We start from the raw sequence: 22,408 nt of genomic DNA, 5'->3' as shown, positions 1-22,408 counted from the left end.
TTCTGCACCCATGAGTCTGTGTGTGTGACAAAACTGCAACACACTGATCCGGCTGTTCAGACTCTAATGAATGTGAAACAAAATAACAAAGTTTAAAGGTTTTTCAGCTTCATCTCATCTGCACGTTGAAACAAACACAAATATGATCTAGAATGAATAAAGTGTGGACCAACTGATCAGCGTGATTCAGGAGAGCCCAGCTCTGTACAGCGGTTTGTAGCTCTTCCAAGCTACCTAGCCTCCCACCTAAACAGTAGCTCTGTGTAGCTTCCTAGCCTCCCAGCTAATAGTATCTTCTCCCGGCTTCCTAGCATCCCAACTAATAGTAGCGTTTCCTAGCTTCCTAGCCTCCCAGCTAACAGGAACTCTTCCTAGCCTCTGAGCAAATAGTAGCACTTCCAGGCCTCACAGCTAATAATAGCTTTTCATAGCCTCCTAGCCTCCCGCCTAATAGAAGGTCTTCCTAGCTTCCTACACCTCAGCTAATCATAGCTCTTCCTAGTTTCCCAACCTCCCAGCTAATAGTACCTCTTCCTATTTTCCCTCTTAAATTAGGAATACAGACTGCTGCCACTTGCTGATATGAAGAGTTATTTACATATGTACCAGCTCTTCATTGGCAGTAGTCTTTGTGTGTAGTCTTTGCTTTCAAGTGCAACTTTCTGCTCCAGACACAGGAGGCATGAAGCAACATCACACAGCCTTCAAAATCTGTAGCTCACTCATCTGCTTGTACATGTACGACGACCCACTGCAGAAATTACAGACCACGTTTAAAAACACTAAACTAATTGTCGACCTTGTTTGTTGCAACAGAAATGAACCACACCATTGTCTCTGGCTCTCAAAAACAAAACAAGAAAAGCAGCAGAACTAGTCGCACTATAAACTAGAATGTTTTAAGATCCATTTTTTAAAGCAAACATGTCAAGCAAAAATATACTGATTTTATCTTAAAATAATAAAAATCTAAAAGGCTTTTAGTTGCTAATCTGTTGTTTCTTTCCAGTTTTAGAAAGCGGTCCGTCATCTGTCCTTGATGATCAAGGTATGATCTCTTTTTTTTCTTTCCTCTGTTTTAACATTTAAACCACATATATATTTAAAGGTAAAACCTATATTTCCTGCTGGTTGTACTTCACATGATTTGTCTCTGCTTTATAATAACGTGGCCAAAAGTATGTGGACACAGGTGCCCGATATTTAAAGCCATGCAGCGTTTATGGCCTACCTGTATCCAGAGCAGCTGAGTGTATGGATGTGATGTGCTCACTCTACCTGCTGTCTGTCACCTGATTAGAGATCAGTAACATTATGGCTTGTGTCTGTGTCTGGTCAGTCTCTGGATCTCAGGATGTGGAGTCTGAAATCCAAGGTTGGTGCTGCCTTCACTGTGGCTGACGAGCTGCTGCATGAATTGATGTTAACATCTGTGAAGCTGCCTGCGTGTTGAATGTGTTTAGTCTCATCTGGTCTGACTGACTGGTTCTAATTCTGTGTGTTTACAACTAATTCATTTTCAACTAACAATCAGAATAAAACTGCATCAATCAGATCAGACTGATGGATCAGCTGTAGAGGGCTGGTGTAAACCTTTACTAACGGCTGGAATAAATCCATTCTTTCTGGGACAGAAACATGGAGGTAGCAAAGCAACCAGTTATTAAAACAAGTGTTTGAAAAGATGAACCAAGCTGGAATCCATGTGGGCAGCAACGTTGGAGACGTGGAGACATCTTGGTCATCTTCTTCTACTCTATCAATTCAGGACTGAGAAAGTCAGAGAAAAAAATTCCCCTTCTCCTACTTCTCCTCTTTCTTCTCCTCTGTCTCCTCATCATTCCCCTCCTCCTCCTCCTCCTGCCAACCCTTCCTCTTATTTTTCTTCTTATTCTCCTTCTTCCCCTTATCCTTTCTTCCTTTCCATTCCTGTTTTCTCCTCCACCTCCTCCCTCTCCTTCTCCACCTCCTCTATCTCCTTACTCTACTTCTCCTCTTTGTTTCTTCTTTTTTCTTCTTCCTTCTTACTTTTCATCGCTCTATGTGCTTCTTCTCTCTCATCCACCTCCACCTGTCTCGTACTCCTTCTATTCCTTCTTCTCATCTTCTTCCTCCTACTGCTCCTCCTTCTCTTCCCTCATCCTAGTGTCCTCCTTTTTGTCCTTTTTCTCCCTTCTTATTCTTTTCCCCCTCTTCCATCTCCTCTCCTTTTGTGTCCTCATATTCCTCCTCCTCTTGCTTCTCCCTCCTCTCTCCTCCTTCTTCATCTTCTCTTATTCCCTCTCTTTTCCTGCTTGTTCTTCACCTTTTTATTCTTCCTCTCTTATCTCCCCACTTTCCTCCTCTGCCTTCTTCTGTTCTATTTCGATTAGATGTGATGCTCCACAGCAGCAGAACCACTTTGTCAATGAAGTTCTACAGTGATTGATGTTTTGATGTAAACACATACACTGATCAGCCATAACATTAAAGCCACTGACAGGACAAGTAAATAACATTGACCATCTTGCAGCAATTCAATGTTCTGCTGGGAAACTTTTGGACCTGGCATTCATGTGGATGTTACTTAGACATGTAGCACCCACCTAGACCAGACCAGGCACCACCACCCCATAGCAATGACCTTGATGGCAGCAAAAAAACATGAAGAACAGCACAAGGTGTTGACCTGGCCTCCAAATTCACTAGATCCCAAATTGATCAAGTATCTGTGGGATGATCCACAGAGGCCCCTCCCCTCAACCCATAGGACCCAAAGGCCCCCACTAACAACATTCTGTTGCCAGACACCACAGGACACCCTCAGAAGGCCCATGTCCATTCTCTGATGAGTCACAAGTGTTTTAGAGGCACAAGGGAGACCTATACAATATTAGGCAGGTGGTCATAATGTTATGCCTGATTGGTGTATATCTGATCACATTATTTTATTTAGTCTTCATGGAAACAGTTTGTGTCTCATCACGATCATTGTTCACATAATATTTGTCTTGTCTTGGTGGTAGCTTAACATCTTTGTTTGTCTCATTACACAGTGTGTGTTAGCTTGATTAACTGTGTTTTGGTGTCTTCAGCTGCTGTTCCTCTACCTTCAGTGGTGGAAGATGACTTTGTGCCAGGTCAGTTTAATACACCCCCTAGTTTTCTTTTATTAATAATAATCTTATTATATGGATGATGATGTCTGAATTAAGGAGGTGGTCACAAGGTAAACAATCGTAATAAACAATAATCTTGACAAGAACAAATTGTCGATGTGAACTGAGCAGGGAGCTTTTACTGAGCAGCTGAGAGGGCTACAGTAATACGCCCTGCAGTGTCAAAACTGAAGAGGAAGGCAGGAAGAAGAAGAAAAAAAGAAAACAAGGGGAAGGAAAAGAATAAAACAAGGCAAGAAGTGGAAGAAGAAGGCAAGAACCAGAGGAAGAACAAAGTGTCAAGCAGAAATTAATAACGAAAGGGGTCTTTTAAATGTCGAGTTCAGCTTCAAAGTCCATGTGGTTTTTTTTGGCAAGAACAAAGTTATCCACATTAACTGTCAATGTGAACTGATTTATGAAGTTAGCTGGGAGCTTTTCTGCACAGCTGAGATGTTGACATTGAAAAATATCCCTTCAATGTACATCTGTTTAAAACCTTTTTTTAGCCTTCCAGCTTCAACTTAGATTTTATGTTTTCAGAATACTAATAACTACTTGATTACTTAAAATATACACAGTGAGATCTACAGTAGCCTTGATTCTTCCATCTTTTGTTCTATTCTCAGTCATTAAACCATGTGTTACAAGTTCATTAAAAAACATCTACTCACATACTGTACATGTACCTGTCTTTGTCTTTGCTGTAGATGATCCTCGAGACAGTGCACATCCTTACGGTCAGATCAACATCCAACGCCTACTGTCCTCTGAAGCTGAACTCAGACTGCAGGAGTTTTAAAGTCCTTTCTCATTTGTAAATCAGGTCTCATGGCACACTAGAGGAGAATCTTCACAGATATTCTTCTCTCCGATCTCAAACGTGCACACACTACATGATATTATTTAGATTATCAAGGACCATTGAATGCACCACCTTACAGAACCTCACAGTGTTGTAAACAATGTAAATGTAATGTAAACAAAATTGAGACTGTGAAGAAACAACTTCCTGTAAATCTACTGATTGACACTCTAGTCCAGCAGGTGGTGGTAGTGCGAATGTAATATGTTTAAAAACTGCCAATCAAACCAAACTGAGAAGATGAATTTGTAAATATTTTGCAGGCAGAAGGCTAAACAAGTGTGGATGAGAACATTTTTCGGTGTCTATATTTCAGAGTGATCTGGAGTTGAGATTTTGAGATCAGTTTGTGTTAGCCTGGAGGTCTACAATGTTTACCGTTGCTTGGAAACACTGTGAACTGCTCCACGTTCTTGTTATCCTTAAAGCACCGACATAAACCTCCAAATTGGAAATCCTAAATATCCAACATGTTTGTAATTAATTGGGCCAGTTCAGGATTTAAAAAGCGGATCTGTAAATGCCTCACATTACCAGATAATTTGTGCTCAATCTTGATAAAAAGCGACGTCCGGACTGGAGTTACCTGCCAATCGTAGTGAGCTGCGAATCATGAGATAACTTAACCTGAAACTCTTTTTGTCTGAGCCTAGCTTTACCTTCACTAAATGTCCATTGCTTTCAGAATAATCTTTGTTGATTTGTGTTCTTTCAGAGGAGGAAGCCACCACGATCGACTCCACGGGCGGTGAGACATATCACATATCATTTATTAGCAGTAGATGTTGTAGTAGTAACAATAGATACATTAGAACAGACCAAAAACTTTGCAATTATAACTTTGCTGACACACAACATTTTTTATCTTATTTTTTTGTAGCATATATCTATTAAGTTTTTACTTTTACACATAATACAGTATAAGCACAACATTTGATTGTGTTCCTTTTGTTTTCTTTTGCAGTTCTGGTGGAGGAGCCCCCGCCCGAGGAGAGTATAAGTGAGTCAAATAGCTAGTTTAAATACTGTAGAATAGTAAAAAGAAATAAAACATCGTTTAACATAAGTTAACTTCTGCAAATAATGAGTGCTAATAGCGCAGATGTTCCTTCATATTTATTGCACAGAGAAGGTATTGCACATGACGGAAGTGATTGTGTTCTGATGTGTCTCTTTGGTTGTTTTCTATTTGATATAGTTTGTTGTAGTTGATTAGATTAGTTTGGTTTTATTTTACTAGATACATTTCACCATGTGTGTAAAACAAGGTGAACAGTTACACAGGAGTGCTCCGATCAGCATTTCTGCAGCCAATCACAGGGTCTGTCTGATGCCGATTCAAAAGATCTTTATTTAGTGTACTTCAAATTGCAGGTAAATCACTCTACAGTGTTTTAATTATAACAACCAATCATGTACATGCATAGCTGGTATATATTTACAGTGCCTCTTAAAAGTAATTGCACAAAGCAGGCCACATATCTGGGGCTGGAGACCATTTGGGGAAATGATCTAGGATTCTTCTGATCATTTGTTATAGAGGTGCAGTATCAGCCTATAATGATGTGTTTAATCAGAGGAGCCTTACAGTTCAGTGAGGTTTCCAAAGAACAAAGTCCTAAAACTGTCATGAAATCAGGTAAACCTCAGAAGCTGATCTGGTATCAGATACAATCTGTTTTCAGTACATCTGCTTTTATAATCCTTATTGGAGGTGCTGACTTCACAGCACGTTGGACTGCATGTGGTAAACAAAATCAATCATTCTGGTTTGTTCTGTAGTGGCGTCTGGACAACACCTGACGAGCTCCAAATTCACACAGGAAGCAGGTGCAGTATGACTTGGCGTTCAGAGTTTTAAACATGAATGGAAAGAGTTTAGCGGTTTGTGTTTTTGTGTCTGTGCCTGCAGTCTGTCACTGATTTTCTATATTTAATGAGGAGCAATCGGACCATATGGTAATATTAAGAGACGGAAGCAGAGGAGATTTATCTGTAAACGTTAATGAGACGTGCTCTATTGAACACCTAAACTTGACCGACGTGTTTGATTTTCCTTCTATCAGAACTGGAAGCAGAGAAGCAGCCTGAACTTGAACCTCAGAGCGAGACACCCAAGGATTCAAAGAGTGATGCAGATGCTGAGGGTGAGCATACACTCATACACCAAATGATGGTTTGACCCAGCAGCAGCCAAAAGAATTTATATGTGGAGCAATGTGATGAGTCTGATTGTTTGATTGGTCTGCTGTCGACTCGATCAGAGATCAAAAAACTAGCACACTTCAGCTGCATGCAGAAAAATACACAACAAAGCCTCCAAGTCTGCAGCATACAACTGTTTCACCACCTCTTATCATCGTGTTCATGAAGCTTCTTTCTAAAGGTCAAGTCAATTCTACGCCGTAGCCTACGACGTAAACTTGATGTGCACAAGTTTAACAGGATTAAAACAGTTTCCCCCAATTAGTAGCTAAGTAGTAAGTAGTAATAGTACTAAGTAACAGACCCTAGTCATGTGAGTTTCCCATAGATGTTCCTATTTAAATCTTCTAAAACGTAGCTTTTAATTTAACAGATTTGTCCCGCACCTCGTTTTTTTTTATATTTCTTTATTGTTGTTAGTAAGGGAGACTTATACGGTAATAGTTTCATAGTATGGTCTCAACTGCTGCTTTTACTGTGCATGTGACAATAAGACATCTTGATTGCACCTTTGATCATTTGGGATGGGATCCAACCAGTGACCTTGGCCTTATAGTGCCACATTCTGACCAGCTGAGCTAACTGGCCTACGTGAACTGAAAATGAGTACAGATCCTGTTAGCTCACTCTTTTATTTCATGTTATACGTTCACATCAGAGACTGAGATCATCCTTATCAAATTAAATCCTTCTCCGTATTTGAACATTAAAGTTAAATTCTGTTTCCTCTCCCGTGTCACAGGATCAGCAGAGAAACAGGCTGAAGAGAAGCTCAAAGAAAAAGGTGATGATTTAAACGATTAACAACTTCCTCTCTAATGTTCTAATTGTGTCCTTTAATCTTTCTTTATTTCTTATTTCTCTCTCTCTCCTCCAGCCAAGAAGAAGAAACCTAAATTACTGAACAAATTTGATAAAACCATTAAAGCTGAAATTGATGCAGCAGAGAAGCTTCGCAAGAAGGTAGTCACAAGGACATGCAATACAAAACGTATTTTTTAAAATAACTACACCGTCTTCCTGACAAGTTTGGACGACGTGGATGTTGTTAGACTTGTTTATCCTCTTGTTCATTTCTGTCATATCAGGGGAAGGCGGAGGAAGCATTGAAAGCCTTTGAGCTGCTGGTCCATCAGTATCCTCAGAGTCCCCGAGCTCGCTACGGGAAAGCCCAGGTACCGCACAGTGCTGCTGCATGCTGTAGTCGAGTGAGCCAAAACCGAATCAGTAAGCATTCTGAATCTCTGCACATACGTGTGTGCAGGCAGAGGACGACATGGCTGAGAAGATGCGCAGTAACGACATGCTGCAGAGAGCCATCAACACCTACAGAGAGGCAGCTGAGCTTCCTGACGCGACCCCTGACCTTCTGAGAGCCACCCTGAAGAGACGAGCCGAGAGGCAGCAGTTCCTGGGTACCACTGCATGCACTTATTGTAACAATAATACCATCATTATATTTATATATAAACTATATATTTATATATTTTAGATCTCTGTATCTCTGTGACTCTGTTCTGGTTTTTCTATGTTTTATACTATGATTTTATCTCTCAGGACGGATGCGAGCGTCTCTGGTGACTCTAGAGAAGCTGGTTCAGATCTTTCCAGACGACATCGGTCTGAAGAATGACCTGGGCGTTGCCTACCTGTTGCTAGGCGACAACAAGGGTGCCAAAAAGGTCTACGAAGAGGTGAGTGTATGTTGAAAACGTTACTAAATAACGTTGAGGTATGGTTGTTGAGGTTCAGTGGTAAAGTCTTTCACTGATTGACTCTTCGCCCACCTTAGGTTCTGGTGGTTGCCCCAGACGACGGCTTTGCTAAGGTGCACTACGGCTTCATCCTGAAGTCGGAGAACAAGATTGCGGAGAGTATACCATACCTGAAGGTGAATAAATCAGATTTGCAATAAGACTGAGCTTTAAACCTCAAAGTAACAGAATAAAAAAATACTTCCCAGGAATGTCTTGACTATCACAGCTGAAACTTGAACACATAGTTTCAGAGATCATATCTCTCACCACTGCCTCTCTGTCTCTGTCCAGGAGGGTTTGGAGTCAGGTGAGCCGGGAACAGACGATGGACGTTTTTATTTCCACCTCGGAGACGCTCTACAGAGGGTCGGAGATGACAGTGTGAGTACATGAATCACTCAGTTTCAAACACTGAAGTCTTTTAAAAGTTCTTAACCATAACAATACAGTCCTGCAGTGTTACTTGCTGCCCACCAGGTGGTGCTAAAGATTAGAAGTGACCAGTACCAAGATGTCGCCTTTAGTTTCCTGAGCAGTTATGGAAAGTATATTTAATTAAACCAAATAATGTGTGCTATATCTATATAGTCTTGTCACGTTTGATAGCAGAAAATGTGGCAGTAGTCTGATAACACATATTCAGAAGAACTAGTGATAACAACCCATGTGTTCGTCTGAGATTAAAGTTTGTCACGTTTGGAGATATTTGTTCTGGACTCTGCAACTCTTGTAGGTTGTTCATTAGTCCCTCCTTGTAGTACACTCACTTGCCAATTCATTAGGTACACCAGTGAATATGTATTCTAATCTAAATCCTCCTTCATAACTGTTCTAATGTTCAGTTGATGTTGAAACAGCATCAGAAAGGTGTTACTTCAATCGAATGATCAGTTTGGAGGATAGAGTTTGTAGTGCTGTTAAAGTGTTTCTGTTATTTCGCCTAGCCTACTGATTACAATGTCAAAATATTAACCAACATGTGTTGGTGCAACATAATACGTATACGCACAACATATATATATATATATATATATATATATATATATGTGTATATATATATATATATATATATATATATATATATAAATATACATATATGTATGAGGGTTAATGGGTTAAAGGTTGGGTTAAAGCCAACACAAACCTCTCCCAGGACTAAAGTTTATCAATACCAAGTAATCCAGACTTGTGTACTTGGTTGTTTGGTTGTTTTCAGTTGTGTTCTCGGATTTTACGAGTTTGATTCTGAAGTACAGACTGGCTTGGGGGATAGTCATTTCAGAATTGGAACAGCAGCGTACTTGAAATGCAAGTCTTTATGTATCAATTTAAAAGCACCCTATAATGAAGTCCAGATGGAGAGTTACCAGACTTTGATAAGTGAGTGAGATGTGAGCCTGCTTAGGTTTTAATGTTTCCTTAAAATCAACTGAGCTAACTGACATTAATTCCTTTGTGTCTACTCAGCAACCTTTAAAGCTGTTTAGTTATGCTTTATGGTAAATGGTAAATGGCCTTGCTTTTATATAGCACTTTTCTACCTATTGGTACTCAAAGTGCTTTACAATCATAGACACATCAACCCATTCACTCACACAAGCACACACACATTCACACACCAGTGCCATGCACTGGGAGCAACTGGGGGTTCAGTGTCTTGCTCAAGGACACTTCGGCATGTGGCACATTCCGGGGATCGCTAACCCTCTGGTTCGTGGACAACCCGCTCTACCTACTGAGCCACAGCCGCCCCGTGTTATGCAGGATACTCTGATGAATAAACACAATATTATTTGGTTGTCTGTCCAGGCGTATGACTGGTACGAGTTGGGTCACAAACGTGGTCATTTTGCCTCGGTGTGGCAGAGGTCTCTGTACAACGTGGATGGACTGAAGGCGCAACCCTGGTGGACGGCCAAAGAGACAGGCTACACCGATCTGGTCAAGGTAATCATGTTTCCCTGTACAATGAAATTCCTCCTTTGCTATCCACAATGAATGCCAAACAATATAAAGTATAAAATAGATAAATAATAATACAAAATAAAGGCAAATTTAAAAAACTGAACGTAAAAAATACAATAGAAATAAATATGTGTGTCATGACTTGGCACATATTTATTGATCTATACCCTGACGTTAGTTAGACCTGCACAAAACTCAGATTATAACTCCAACCCTGAATGTTTCCATTTGCTCCATAATCCCTGGTGATTAAGGTAAATAAAGACATCTGTGATTAAGGAAATACATCAACATGACCGCATCAATAATCAACACAGAATCACTCTCATGTACTCATATTAAATACTTTCATTTTTCACTTACTTAGATTTATTTATTTATTAGTTAATTAACGGCTAGAAGGACAGAATATTTTAAAAGGCTCTCATTACTAATGAACAAACATCACTTTTGGTGCTTTTTCCTTTTTTAGGCGATCATTTATAATAGCATTGCGTTTACACTACCAAAGGAATGTGGACACATGCGACCCAGACCACGTCCAAATGTGGTCAGATATCGGATCTCTCAAATGCAATCTCGATGTGTCCTGGGGCTGCTCACACCCGTCTTTTACGTAATCAGATTGCTCAGATCGGATTTTAATGCGAGGCTTGAACAGGCCCTTAGTCTGGAAGTCCTGCATTTCACTCTTCTGTACTTCCGGCCTGTCTGTGAACAGTCCGTGCTGGGGGTGCTGGGGTTTTGGAGGCAGCGCTCCTGTGAACTTTGCAGTGGTAGATCCTCTATAGAAAGACAGCGGAGTCCCGGCGATTTTCTCAGCAGTCTTTATCTGATCTGGCTGAGAGAAAGGTTGGAGATGCAGCCCTGTATGCACCACGTATGTTATTGTAAACGTGACCCAGTGTGTTCTTATCACGAGAGGGACTGTCCCCAAGTTGATAATATTTAGGAAATACAGTCCTTCTCACTGTGCTGAGCACTGTCGTGGAGTTAGCTCGCAGGGGGATATAAACAGCAGCCAAAAATACAGCGGGAAATTCCCTGGGTGGATAATAGAGGCGGCATTTCAGCAGTAAAAACTCCACATCTGTCCGACTGTAAATATACGGTCAATGTGCACAGTTCAGGTGATTTAAATATTTTATGTGTGTTCAGATGTTGGAAAGAAACTGGAAGACGATCAGGGACGAGGCTCTGGCTGTGATGGACCGAAACACCGGACTGTTCATACCCGAGGAGGAAAACCTCAGAGAGAAAGGAGAGTGGGGTCAATACACTCTGTGGCAGCAAGGTAAACACTCATCCAAAATGTTCCGGTTCCAGTTTCTCTAATGTTTAAATATTTTAATGGTCGTGTGTAATTTCTGTGTGTTCAGGGAGAAAAGCTGGAAATTCCTGTCAGGGTGTCCCGAAGACCTGCTCACTGCTGGAGAGGTTCCCTGAAGCTACGGGCTGCAAGAGAGGACAGGTGGAAAATATAAAGCAGTGAGACACATATACACTGAGACTCCAACTGAGGACAAGTAATGATCTAGAATGAATGAAGTGTAGACCAACTGATTAGTATGATTCTGGAGAGGCCAGCTCTGTAAGACACTGTAGCTCTTCCTAACTTCCTAGTGTCCCTGCTAATAGTAGATTTTCCTAGCCCCCCCAGCTAATATTAGCTCTTCCTAGCTTCCTAGCCTCCCAGCTAATAGCAGATTGTCTTTTCCTCCCAGCTAATAATAAGTCTTCCTAGCTTCCCAGCTAATAGCTATTCCTAGCTTCTTAGCCTCTCACCTAACAGTAGCTCTTCCTAGCTCACTAGCCTCCTTGCTAGTAGTAGCGCTTCCAAGCTTCCTATCCTCACAGCTAACAGTAGCACTTCCTATCCTCCCAGCTAATAGTAGCTCTACCTGTTTCCCCTTTTGGCAGATGAATACAGACACCCCTGGTATGAAGAGTTATTTACCTGCTGCCCATTGGCTGTAGTCTTTATAGTGAGTTCAAAAGCAACTTTTGGCTCCAGAAACTGGAGACATCACAGTCAGACTCCATTGCCAAGGGTTCTTTGATGTGTACGTACCCTTAGTTTTGGGCCACAGGGATAAAAATAAAAACCTGTTTTTAAATGGATGCGTTACGGCTGCTAAATGTGTCAGTAAGCTGGTTTTAAGGAGTTCATGGCTTAAAACATCCTGAGGCTTTTAGCATCTGGACCGCATCTGTTCTGAGAGTAAAGCTTAAGTCTTAAACAAAGTCATGTTTTCGAAGCAAAATCAGTAAACGTTTGACCTATAATTCAGTGTATGCAATATGTGTGTTGGTTTTAATCTTGCTCGCGTCATCCTCCCTGACGTTCTGAGTTTGTCTCTGTTCAGATTAAGTTCTCCGTGATGCAGCCAGGGACTCATGTGTGGCCTCACACCGGGCCCACCAACTGCAGACTGAGGATGCACCTCGGCCTCGTCATCCCCAAACCAGGCTGCAGGATCCGCTGCACCAACCAGACCAGGTGCTCAGCTCATCTTCATCCTCCTCTTCATCTGCTTCTCTCCCTCCTTTCCTCAACTCCTTTAATTTGTTTGTCGTTGCCTGTCTCGTTTCCGTTTGTCTTTCCTTGCCTTGTTACCTCTCCCCATCTTAAGGTGAAGAACCATCCGATCAAGTACAGTCCATATATCTGTATGTGTTCTTGCCCCACCCATTTTAATATCAGGAAATAAGTTGTTTGTACTTGGGGCAGCCAGATATATACAGTAGAGTACTTTTTGGTTGGGTATAGGAATGCATTTCCATCCTGATCAGTTCAATCTAATCTGGTCAGCTGTGTCCCAGACCACCTCCACATGTGGTCAGAGACCAGATCACTCAATGGGCTCAGAAAAAAAAAAAAAAAACAATGTTGGCGTTATCACCACAATCTAACAAACTGAGCTAGCCGCCTTTCCTCTGTCTTGTCAATCATGAATTATGCTGAACTGTTCTGTCCTGTGTCGCAGGGAGTGGGAGGAAGGTAAAGTCCTTATCTTCGACGACTCCTTTGAGCACGAGGTTTGGCAGGACGCCGAGAGTTACCGCCTCATCTTCATTGTGGACGTCTGGCATCCGGAGTTAACACAGCACCAGCGCCAGACTCTGAGCCCAATTTAGACCAGCCGAAACACGCCGAGTGAGCGGCCGGCAGATGAACTGCAGGACCGGTAAGAGTTGCTGTGTAACGGGCTGTGATCAGGGGGGTTCTTCTTCTGTGGATAAAAACGCTGTTTGCCTGAGAGGAAGCACGAGTCTGACCGACGGACTGACTGACTGATGTTTGTGGACGAACTACTACGACTGTTGAAGAATCACATCAGACTGAAAGAAGTATGTTTTTCTTGGTAATACTACTGACTTGACAACAAACTCAACTCATGCGGTACCTTTTTTTTCTGGGTCAACACTCAAATTCTTTATTTTCTGTCTGAAAAATGAAAGCTTTGCTAAACGTCCAAACTCTCCAAACAAAACACATTCTTTTTTTCATATCTATGTGATTTGGAGATACTCAGTAAAACTGAAAAACTAAAAAAAAAAGTTATTGATTTGAACAGTCTGATAATGTCATGTAAACGTTTTTATTTTAAATGGACCACTATGCATTCTTTCAGTTTATCCAGGTGGACTTTTAGTTTCATCACTTTTGCACAATAACAAGGTAATACGAGATGTTAATGAAGATGATTTATATTTATATTAAAAATAAAAACACTGCAAAAAACTGCAACCATAAAAGGTGTCTTTTTTTGTCTTCATTCAATTCTTTCTAAGCATGTTTGCTCCCCGTGGGGTAAATATCAGGTGATGAGTTTCCAGGAGAGACAGAAACATGGAGGTAGAAAAAACAGTAGTTAAAACAAGTGTTTGAAAAGATGAACCAAGCTGGAATCTATGTGGACAGCAACGTTGGAGACATGGAGACGTCTTGGTCATCTTCTACTAAAGAAACTTCTTCCTCCTTCTTCTCCCCCTTCTGCTCTTTCTTCTTCTTCTCCCTCTTCTTCTTATCCTCCTTCTTCTTCTCATCCTCCTTCCTTTCCCCTACTACTTTCTTATTTGCTTTCTTTCTTTTTGCCCTCCTCCATCCTCTTCTCTTTTTCTGTTTTGTCTTCTCTTTTCACCCTTCTCCTTCTCCTCCTCCCTCTTCTCCTTGTCCTCTCTCTTCTACCTTCTTCATCTTATTCTTGTCCTTCTTCCTCTTCCCCTTTTACTGTTTTCTTCTCATCCTCCTCCTACTTTTCCTCCTCTTCCACCTTCTTCTTTCCCTCCTTGAGCCCTTCCTCTTTTCCTTCATCTTTTCTCTTCCTTTTTCTCCTTTCTAGTCTTTGCTTGTAGCACCAAAACCTAAGACGAGGAAAGCAAAAGTTTCCCATTCAAAATAAAAGCCTCTGCTGGTGTAGAAAGCACAACACAACTACATGTTGGTGTAAATGTTTATTTCTATACATTCATTGAAATACATTGGAAATACATTACAGTCGAGTGAATATCAGATCACTGCTTAGTGTAGCCCTGATGAGTCAGACGCACTGCAAAAAAATAATAACAATCTGACAAACCCGCCAATAACTGACTTTTTTTTGCAGTGTAATAATACTGATAACAATAATATACAATCTTTAAATAAGTTAGATTCAGTAAAAACAATCTTTCCCTTCACGGCAGGAGAGGTTAAAGGGGAGAGTTTGGCTTCCTGTGATATATTTCACTCTGGTAGAACAGTGTTTTTCAAAATGTCCATGCATGTGAGTGGAGTGTTTACAGTGCTGTTATTTTGCCTTGTGCAAAGTCAAAGAAAAAAAAAGGTGAAATTTTTCTACCAAAGTGACATCTCTTTTCCGTTGTGCTCCTTTCCTCTGCAGACTGACCAGTGTAAATGTTGACCTCTCAACCTATTTCGTTACACAAATATTTGACTTTTAAGTCAAAACCTAGATTTTGACTTTGACCAGGTTTAAGTTTGGGTTTCTCCAAAAAAGGTTTATCACTTTACACCAGCTTCGGAACGAACCGTAACTAAACATCTGGCAATTTATTATCATATATAGGTTTTAGTATAAGCCATTGCTTTCATACTTTGAAGTTCAAATTTCAGTCTGTTTTAGCTCCGTTTTTGGTCTCCACCAGCTTGTCCTTTAGCTTCTAAATTTTCCACAAAGTTCATCTCTAACTGTCTGTCAGGAGTTTGTTGCTGAGCAGGTGGGGTACAGTGGCTTTTTCTAACCAGATGAGGCATGATATTTGCATGTAAAACCAAAACTAGGAGCTAAAAGTCTTATTTGTTTAAATAAAGTTCTGGCTCACAGATCACAGAAACATAATCACATATTAATTCTCGCTTAATGAACAGCACAGGAGACGACACACCAACGCTTTGTGTTGTGGTCGTTGTGGACATCAGGACAGATGCTGCTGGCTGGAAAGAGGCTCAGCTGGGAGGCATTAGACGGCTCAGAGACAGGACAGACTGTATGTGTGTGTGTTTGTAGTTCTGTCTTTGTGAGGACCTATGTATAAGACCTTGGGAGTGAGGACATGTTGGTTTTAGGTTCAGGTTTGAATTGCATTTGAGACAGGGTTTATCAAAATCTCTCTCAGTGGTGTAATGCTTCCTTGGTCTGGTACATCCAGACCAAGGAAGAATGTCTATGTGCTAGAGCTTTAGCATGCTAGTAGTGTTAGCCTTTTAAGCCACAGACTCTGTTATCTTTGTGAATCTTGTGCAATATTTTAAATCAGCTTCTCTGCTCGCACTGAATAAGTCTGTCTAAAGTCCATTCAGAGTTTAATAAAGGTTACTCAAACAAGACAAAGGCAGCGTTACTTTGTGCAAAGCTGAAACTGCTCTTCCGGCTATAGAGATTAATTTAAGTTGCCTATGAAAATGTTAAAGTTTTTTATTTGGTTTAGTTTATAGGCTACTTGATAATTTGTTAATTTATACATTTCTTTTCATTTTGTGTTTTATGTCACAATTTCATTTATTTATTTGTGTTTCATTTATGTTTCCTTTATTCAAGCACCGTATTTTTCTGTAATTGTGCAGAGGACCACTCTGGAGGTTGTGTGGTTCAGGCTGCTGCTCTGAAAAAAGCACCGGGATAGTGAATTTATTATGTTAATGAGAGTCCTCACAAAGATAGAAGTACAAATGTGTGAGTCCTGAGTTGAGTCACTCTCAGAGTTCACGTCAACAGGACACGAGTTAAAATCCTACAGCTTAATACACAGCTGGTGCTTTATGTGTTTTTAAGAACGTGTTGGAGTAAATCTTTGCATGTTTTTGTTGATCGATGTTTGTGTGTGTGTGTGTTCAGTCCAGGGCCAGTAGTGGCGTGCTCGTCTCTCTGTCCGTCTGTCGGAGAGTTCCTTGTTCCACTGCCGACTGAGACCTGAAACGCAAAACACCTCTGATGAGTCTCCACACATACTGTACGTCCATCTCTTTGTAAATATACAGTTGGTCTCTTGTGGACGTTCCAGGCTCTGGTTGCCTAGGTAACCCTCCTTTTTATTTCTGAGTGGAACAAGGGCCTGATACCAGCATGGTGAATTTCGCAGTAGGAACCAAAACGTTTGTGAGATCCAGGGATGTCCCAGTCAAGCTTTTTCCGAAATTAAGTAAACCTCACCAAACATCCACATTACACAATTTACAAATTGCTGTCTGACGGACTCATTTTCTTCTACAATTTTATGCAGCTTTGAGATTTGACGCAATCTCATAAACAATAAATAAATACAAGATAAACAATCACGTCCAACTTGGTATCATCCACGTCACATCTCCAAATGTACATTATGTACTCATATTAAATACTTGTTTGAATTTGTTAATTCTTACTTAAATCTATTTATTGTTTAGTTAGTTAACAGCTACAAGGACAGAACATTTTAAAAGGCTCTCATTACTAATGAACAGACATCACTTATGGTGATTTTTCCTTTTCAGTTGATCATTTATAATAGTGGTTGTATGTTTTTTTTTTTTTCTAAATTAATGAGGCAAGACTCCCTGACACAGGAGCACCCCTGTTTAATGTGACTCAGGACGCATTGCGTTCACACTACCAAGGGAATGCGGACACATGTGACCCAGACCACCTCCAAATGTAGTCAGAGATCAGATCTCTCAAATGCGATCTCAGTGCATCCCGGGCGTGTTCACACCTGCCTTTTACATGATCGGATCGCCCCCAGGTCGTATCTTCATGCAAGGTCTGAACGGGCCCTCTTTCTTGTCATCCATTTCCTCCTCACCTCTTCATCATCTCCTTGTCTCCTCCTCCTCCACAGTTCTCCCTGACATGCAGGGCATCGTAGGTCAGCGTGTATTCGGTCTCGTCGTTGTAGTCAGGTCCCAGCAGTGTTCGCGCCCAGATTCCCATATCGTACGGTGGCAGAGTCCCACCAAACTCCGATGGCAAACACTCTGGCTGAATGAGCTGGTGGAGCGAGTTCAGGTTATTGCCATGGAGGAAGATCTGCGGGATGAAACGGAAGAGGGAATAAAGTGGGTATGAAGAGAGGAAGAAGTAGAAGAAATAAAACAATTTGCAAAAATGAAGGACAAATAAAGGTGAAAATATAGCAAGCAGAGAGGAGCTGAAGTAGAAATGAGAAGAATAGAAAGGACAGAGGAGGCAAGAAAACGGTATGATGAACATCATGAAAATGAGGAGAGAAACATGAAGATGAAGATGGAAGGAACAAAGATATCAATGTGTTTTCACCCTTTTCCTGGTCTTGTCTTTGAGGAACGGTTTGATAATGGTGTACATGGCGTGGATGTACCAGGGCTGATTCACAAAATGGATTCCTCCAAACCGAGCCGGGAAACTGTCCTGAAGAGAGGAGCAAGAGTAGAAATGAGTAGGATTCGTTGAAGTCTTAGAGGAGCTGGGTAAAGTCGGTGTTTCTGGCGTTTACCTGAAGGCCCTCTATAGCCAGTTTAAGAATGTTGGGTGTGAGCTTGGAGGCCTGTTTGAAGGAGAAGTTGCTCCAGTCGATAATCAGGATGAAACCATTGATCTGGAGCTCCGGGTTTTCTATCAAAACCTCCAGAGAGAGCAGGATTGCCCGCAGGATGTCTGTGAATGAGTTCCTGGTGGAGGGAAGTGTCGGTATTTATCAGCAGCCGATCAATAGTTAAAGAGAGCGTGAAGGTTCTTCAAACTCTTAGTGGTAACTACAGCTCACCAGACTGTGTGTAGTCTAGTTTAGTCTCAAGAACAGAAATTACTCTTTAGGCTATGTGTTTGCTTGTACGTCTTGTATGTCTTTGTAGGGACCAGTGTGAATTTTATATCTTGTGAGGACAGTGTGTCCTCACTTTGAGAGAGGATTGCTGGAAAGTTAGCAGAAATCATCTGGAATTGGAAATTCTATTTAGTTTTATGTTAAACTGTGGGAAATTTGACCATGGAACTGCTAAAACTGCAAGTCTGATTTGTACAGCTGGGACAAATCAGTAGACAAATAAGTGTTTGCCCAGATCAGAAATATTACTGGCCCTCGCTAGAAATGAATAAGTCGGTTGACAGAAAAATCTTTGGACATTCTAATATTGGACAGACATACAAATGTCTATATTTCACCTGCTCTGGTCCCAGTTAGAAGCAAATAGGATGAGGATTTTTCTGCCATGTTGGTCCGGAGTCTCCAGCACACCCGGGAAACCGTCCATCAACGCTCGCTTTATGCCAGGGTCGTCCACCTGATAAACACACAAAGGAGTCAGTGTCTGTTACATAGAAAGCATTACACAGATGAATCCAATAATGATGACTGCCTTGTTAACAGGGGTACATGTGAAGATTAAAATGTCAAGGACAGACTACTGGGTAGAAGAACCTCTGCCTGTTTCTCTGGAAATGGTAAGACTTTCTATCTGCTGACAGTGGTCAGAGAGAACACACAAAAGTTATTGAGGGATGTGCAGTCTGATCCATGACGGCTCTAACTTGCTACTTGAAGTTAAAGAATCTAACACAGATTACACAGACTTGTGCTCCTGCCTTTTTACGGTTGATGTGATCCTGTACTTTCAAAAATGAACAAAGTTGCCCAAAACAACTTTTTGAAAAAGTGCTACTTTTATTCCAGCTTGTGAAGAGTGATAGGGTTTTCATTCAGGTCTAAGCAGGCCTCTCCATCATCTCAGAGCTCAGCACGGTGTGTAGGTGAGTCATCATGGAGTCTCTGGTTTCGTTTCCAAAAATTATAGCTTTTGTTTTTTTTTTTACAAATTCACAAGTACTTCTTTTAGTCCAGCTTATGGACTTCAAAGTCTAAGATGAACTTGTAGTTTTGAGGATCAAATCTGCTTGATAGCTCAGTTGTGTTGGTGTTTTTGTGGTCATTGTTCAGTGTTTAAATGATTAGGTAGAGTCTCATTTTTGTACATCTGTAACAGCAAATATGGTTCCTTGTAATAAACACAGAAATATGCAGGATTCGGGGATTGCCTGAACTCTTCTTTAAATGACAGACTGGCTTTCAATGAGTGTGAGATACAGACCTGAAGATGAAGAGCACATTTCTCATAACTTAGTGAAGAAATGTTGTTTTTTGCAGATGGCGTTATCCTGTACTCCCATTCCCATTTTGAGTATTTTGAGTTTTGTTTATGAGTTGGGATGCACTCGGACATGTCCATAGGGAGCTATTCAAGGCACGTCCAACCAGAAAGAGACCACGGGGCAGACCTAGATTACGCTAGACTGACTATTAATCTCACTGACACCTAGCGATTCCACCAACACCAACTGACTGAACACTGTGAACACTTCTATGACTTGTTGTACAAAGTGCAGAAATCCCAGGTAAAAACATACCTTGAAGCTCTGGAACATGTCGAGGTTCTGCTGTCTGAACTGGAAGTACTGGGCCAGCAGTCTGAAGGTTTCCACCTGGTCAAACTTTCTGGCTCTAAGGAAGCGAAGGATGAAGTCGTCATCTGTTCGCAGGAAACCTATGTCCGGCCGCGTCACAATCATGTCCCGCACCTTCATTTAACACGGACGGAAATATTTTAGCAATCAGACAAACCTTACAACAGGCTGTTAACTGGTTCACGAATTGCATAATAAAAGCAGCATTGTTCGGTGCAACAAAGAGTTCGTGTAAAAGATTAGTTTTCATTTTAAAAGAGCAAATGAAGGCAAAAAAAAAAAAATCCTTCAATGGCATATTATGAAAAACTGTTGTAGCACTGGGGCGGCACGGTAGTGTGGTGGTTAGAACTGATGCACCCAATATGGACATGATAATACTGATGAAGGACAATTTGAGAAGCAGGAACGTACACACAGCGTCTATGAGAATGGACTCGAGTTATGGAAGTGCTAGGTCTTTGGTTGGTGATTGTTAATGTTCAATACAAACAGCAAAATCTAAGGGTGACATCTGAAAAGGTAGTACAACCTTTTCTGGGATCAAGTGACCAATATAAAAACTTGATCCTCTGCAACATGCTTCCTTTAGAGTAGATTCAACATCTTATTTCTGTAAGTGCAGTGTAAGTTTGATATATTTTGTAATCGTGGTGAACCTGAAATGTTATTTTTTAATCCAGTAAAGGCATATCTAGCTGAAACAAGCAATAAACCATTGCTTCTTAAACTGTTTAGAATATGAAATATTAATTTTAGCTGGACATTGAGCTGTTACACAGATTGTTGTTGTACCTGCTGGATGTCCTGATGCAGCGTGTCAGGGTTTTCATTCAGCTCTAAGCGGGCCTTCTCCGTCGTCTCGGAGCTCAGGCCGGCGTGTAGGTGTGTCATCATGGACTCTCTGGTTCCCCGAAAATGATTATTCCAACTTCTGGACCTCAAAGTCCAAGACAATCAGGATCAAACCTTCTTGACAGTTCAGTTGCGTTGATGTTCAGTGTTTTGCAGCTCTTTTGTTTGAATAATCCTGCTGAGCGTCTTTTATCCACAATCGTATTTGCTGTCAGTGTTTGTGATGACTTTGATTTCAGATTTTACATTTACAAGCGTTAAACGTGAGCGACAGATCAACAGTTTGATCCCTTTTAAAAGGTTCACAGTAGAAGACAATCGTGGTCTTATTGCGTTTGTGGTACAATCCACTGCACTTTCCCGGGTTTCCAGTGGTTGGTTTTCTGACTGCAGCAGCTTGTAGACCGACAATCGTCAGTGCTCTTTGTCTACATTGTTGACACTTTGGGAGCTGAAAGGTCCTGTTCTAACTTTTGGTGGGAAAAAACAATGTGTTTCTGTTTTTTTGATGCTGGGTCAGTGACAAATGTACTTTCTTTTCGTCCTAAATTTCCCATTCAGTTTCCTTCCTCCTCCAGCTCTCAGTCATTGCTGTTTCAGGCTTTGGATTCAGGTTTTACCAAGCAGTGGAGCTGAATCTCTGCTTCGTCATGATGAGGCCGGTTGGAGTTGGAGGATTTAACAACAGTAAGTCCCGTTGCTCTGAACTCAGTCGGGCATCCGAGAAAAGTCAATGGTCAGGTAAGGCAGCTCTTTCCAACACGGCACTCTGCAACCTAAGAGAGAGGACAGACACAATTTGCCAAGAAGTACAACCCACATATTTCATTCCTCTGATTGGTTGGAGGACTATCCAAATTGAAACATGTCCCACAAGTCCATATGAGTGGCCAGACTCGGTTCTCATCAGAAAATGAGTAGGGGCTAAGCCAAACTAGTATACTACTATGTATAATGTTTTTTGTTGAGAAAGCATTTGTTTTCTGGAACCAAAACGCTTTGATTCACGCTTTCTTTCTGAGTAACTAACAATCAGAATGGAAACGAGCTAGCCTTGGATGGTCCCACAACCAGTCAGAGCCACGTTGTTTAATTCATGACAATGTACAACTACGCTGTTGTTACTCTTCTATCCATCTCTACATAAAGTCCGGCAGAAGCATAATCAGTTCCCAAGGGAGAGGCTCGAGACCAACTTTCTACAAAGCATTTATGGGCAGGGGGAGGTTTGCCTGGCGCCCAGGCTGGAAACGACCTGCAGAGAGTTGACATCTGTGTTTACAGTTGGAGTCCAGGTAAAACTCAAAACCAAAATCTGAATTATTCAAATGCAGCTATCACAACTGTAGTAAGTGATATGTGAAATTGGACATTTAGAAGTCTCTCTTGTTTTTTCGTTACAACAGACCTTTTTCAAACTTGTTTCAAACTCATTCCTACAAAACATTTTCACTGATCATATGGCATTTTAAATGGCTCAGCTATCATTTATTGTTTCATTTTTATTACAGTTTTCCTATTTCCTATTATTTTTGATCAATATTTTGGTGTGCGTTTCATTCATTTTTGTGTTTTGGTGTTTTATTTAAGAAGATGCTGCCGTCTTCTAGTCTGTGCTGAGGTTAATCAGCTCTTTTCTTCTTCTTTTTAATTTTCTTCTCCAGCTGATGACCCCCTGCCCACCCTCTGGTCTCTCTACAGCCCGCC

General features: G+C 41.1%; 2 protein-coding genes across 4 annotated transcripts in view; one reads left to right on the top strand and one right to left on the bottom strand.

The window, feature by feature from the left end:
• The window catches only part of unm_hu7910 (un-named hu7910), a 39,492-nt gene extending 25,609 nt beyond the window's left edge, over positions 1 to 13,883 (top strand). Inside the window, exons 6-25 of one of the 3 annotated variants that reach the window (XM_084566151.1) lie at positions 1,010 to 1,048; positions 1,340 to 1,375; positions 3,075 to 3,119; positions 3,848 to 3,877; positions 4,718 to 4,750; positions 4,967 to 5,002; positions 5,785 to 5,832; positions 6,069 to 6,149; positions 6,950 to 6,991; positions 7,085 to 7,170; positions 7,296 to 7,382; positions 7,472 to 7,622; positions 7,765 to 7,901; positions 8,000 to 8,098; positions 8,256 to 8,345; positions 9,774 to 9,911; positions 11,088 to 11,223; positions 11,309 to 11,400; positions 12,296 to 12,429; positions 12,917 to 13,883. In XM_084566151.1, the coding sequence (XP_084422277.1) occupies positions 1,010 to 1,048; positions 1,340 to 1,375; positions 3,075 to 3,119; positions 3,848 to 3,877; positions 4,718 to 4,750; positions 4,967 to 5,002; positions 5,785 to 5,832; positions 6,069 to 6,149; positions 6,950 to 6,991; positions 7,085 to 7,170; positions 7,296 to 7,382; positions 7,472 to 7,622; positions 7,765 to 7,901; positions 8,000 to 8,098; positions 8,256 to 8,345; positions 9,774 to 9,911; positions 11,088 to 11,223; positions 11,309 to 11,400; positions 12,296 to 12,429; positions 12,917 to 13,067 (1,691 nt within the window). In that variant the 3' untranslated portion in view covers positions 13,068 to 13,883. The remainder of the gene's footprint in view (positions 1 to 1,009; positions 1,049 to 1,339; positions 1,376 to 3,074; positions 3,120 to 3,847; positions 3,878 to 4,717; positions 4,751 to 4,966; positions 5,003 to 5,784; positions 5,833 to 6,068; positions 6,150 to 6,949; positions 6,992 to 7,084; positions 7,171 to 7,295; positions 7,383 to 7,471; positions 7,623 to 7,764; positions 7,902 to 7,999; positions 8,099 to 8,255; positions 8,346 to 9,773; positions 9,912 to 11,087; positions 11,224 to 11,308; positions 11,401 to 12,295; positions 12,430 to 12,916) is intronic. The other 2 variants (XM_084566153.1, XM_084566152.1) reach the window with 2 other exon arrangements.
• A 2,043-nt stretch (positions 13,884 to 15,926) lies between these two features.
• LOC311503279 (clavesin-1-like) lies at positions 15,927 to 21,111 on the bottom strand. The gene is made up of 7 exons (XM_084565917.1): positions 20,642 to 21,111; positions 19,790 to 19,960; positions 18,551 to 18,669; positions 17,883 to 18,057; positions 17,687 to 17,797; positions 17,214 to 17,437; positions 15,927 to 16,345 (listed from the first exon to the last, which is right to left on the bottom strand). The coding sequence occupies exons 1-7, from the start codon at positions 20,741 to 20,743 to the stop codon at positions 16,267 to 16,269; spliced, it is 981 nt and encodes a 326-aa protein (XP_084422043.1). The 5' UTR covers positions 20,744 to 21,111; the 3' UTR covers positions 15,927 to 16,266.
• Between the last annotated feature and the right edge of the window lie 1,297 nt (positions 21,112 to 22,408).

Source organism: Chelon labrosus (assembly GCF_963514085.1).
Source record: "Chelon labrosus genome assembly, chromosome: 18".
In the NCBI taxonomy this organism is placed as follows: domain Eukaryota; kingdom Metazoa; phylum Chordata; class Actinopteri; order Mugiliformes; family Mugilidae; genus Chelon; species Chelon labrosus.
The sequence above is the reverse complement of the archived record's forward strand: the minus strand, read 5'-3'. Positions and strand labels throughout refer to the sequence as shown.

Excerpts from the sequence above, each read along its gene's own strand:
- LOC311503279 (XM_084565917.1), bottom strand. The coding sequence starts at position 20,743 with ATGATGACACACCTACACGCCGGCCTGAGCTCCGAGACGACGGAGAAG. Across the intron at positions 17,798-17,882 it reads TGGCTATAGAGGGCCTTCAG|GACAGTTTCCCGGCTCGGTT; the intron begins GTAAACGCCAGA and ends TCCTCTCTTCAG. Across the intron at positions 16,346-17,213 it reads GACAAGGAGATGATGAAGAG|GTCTCAGTCGGCAGTGGAAC; the intron begins GTGAGGAGGAAA and ends TTTGCGTTTCAG.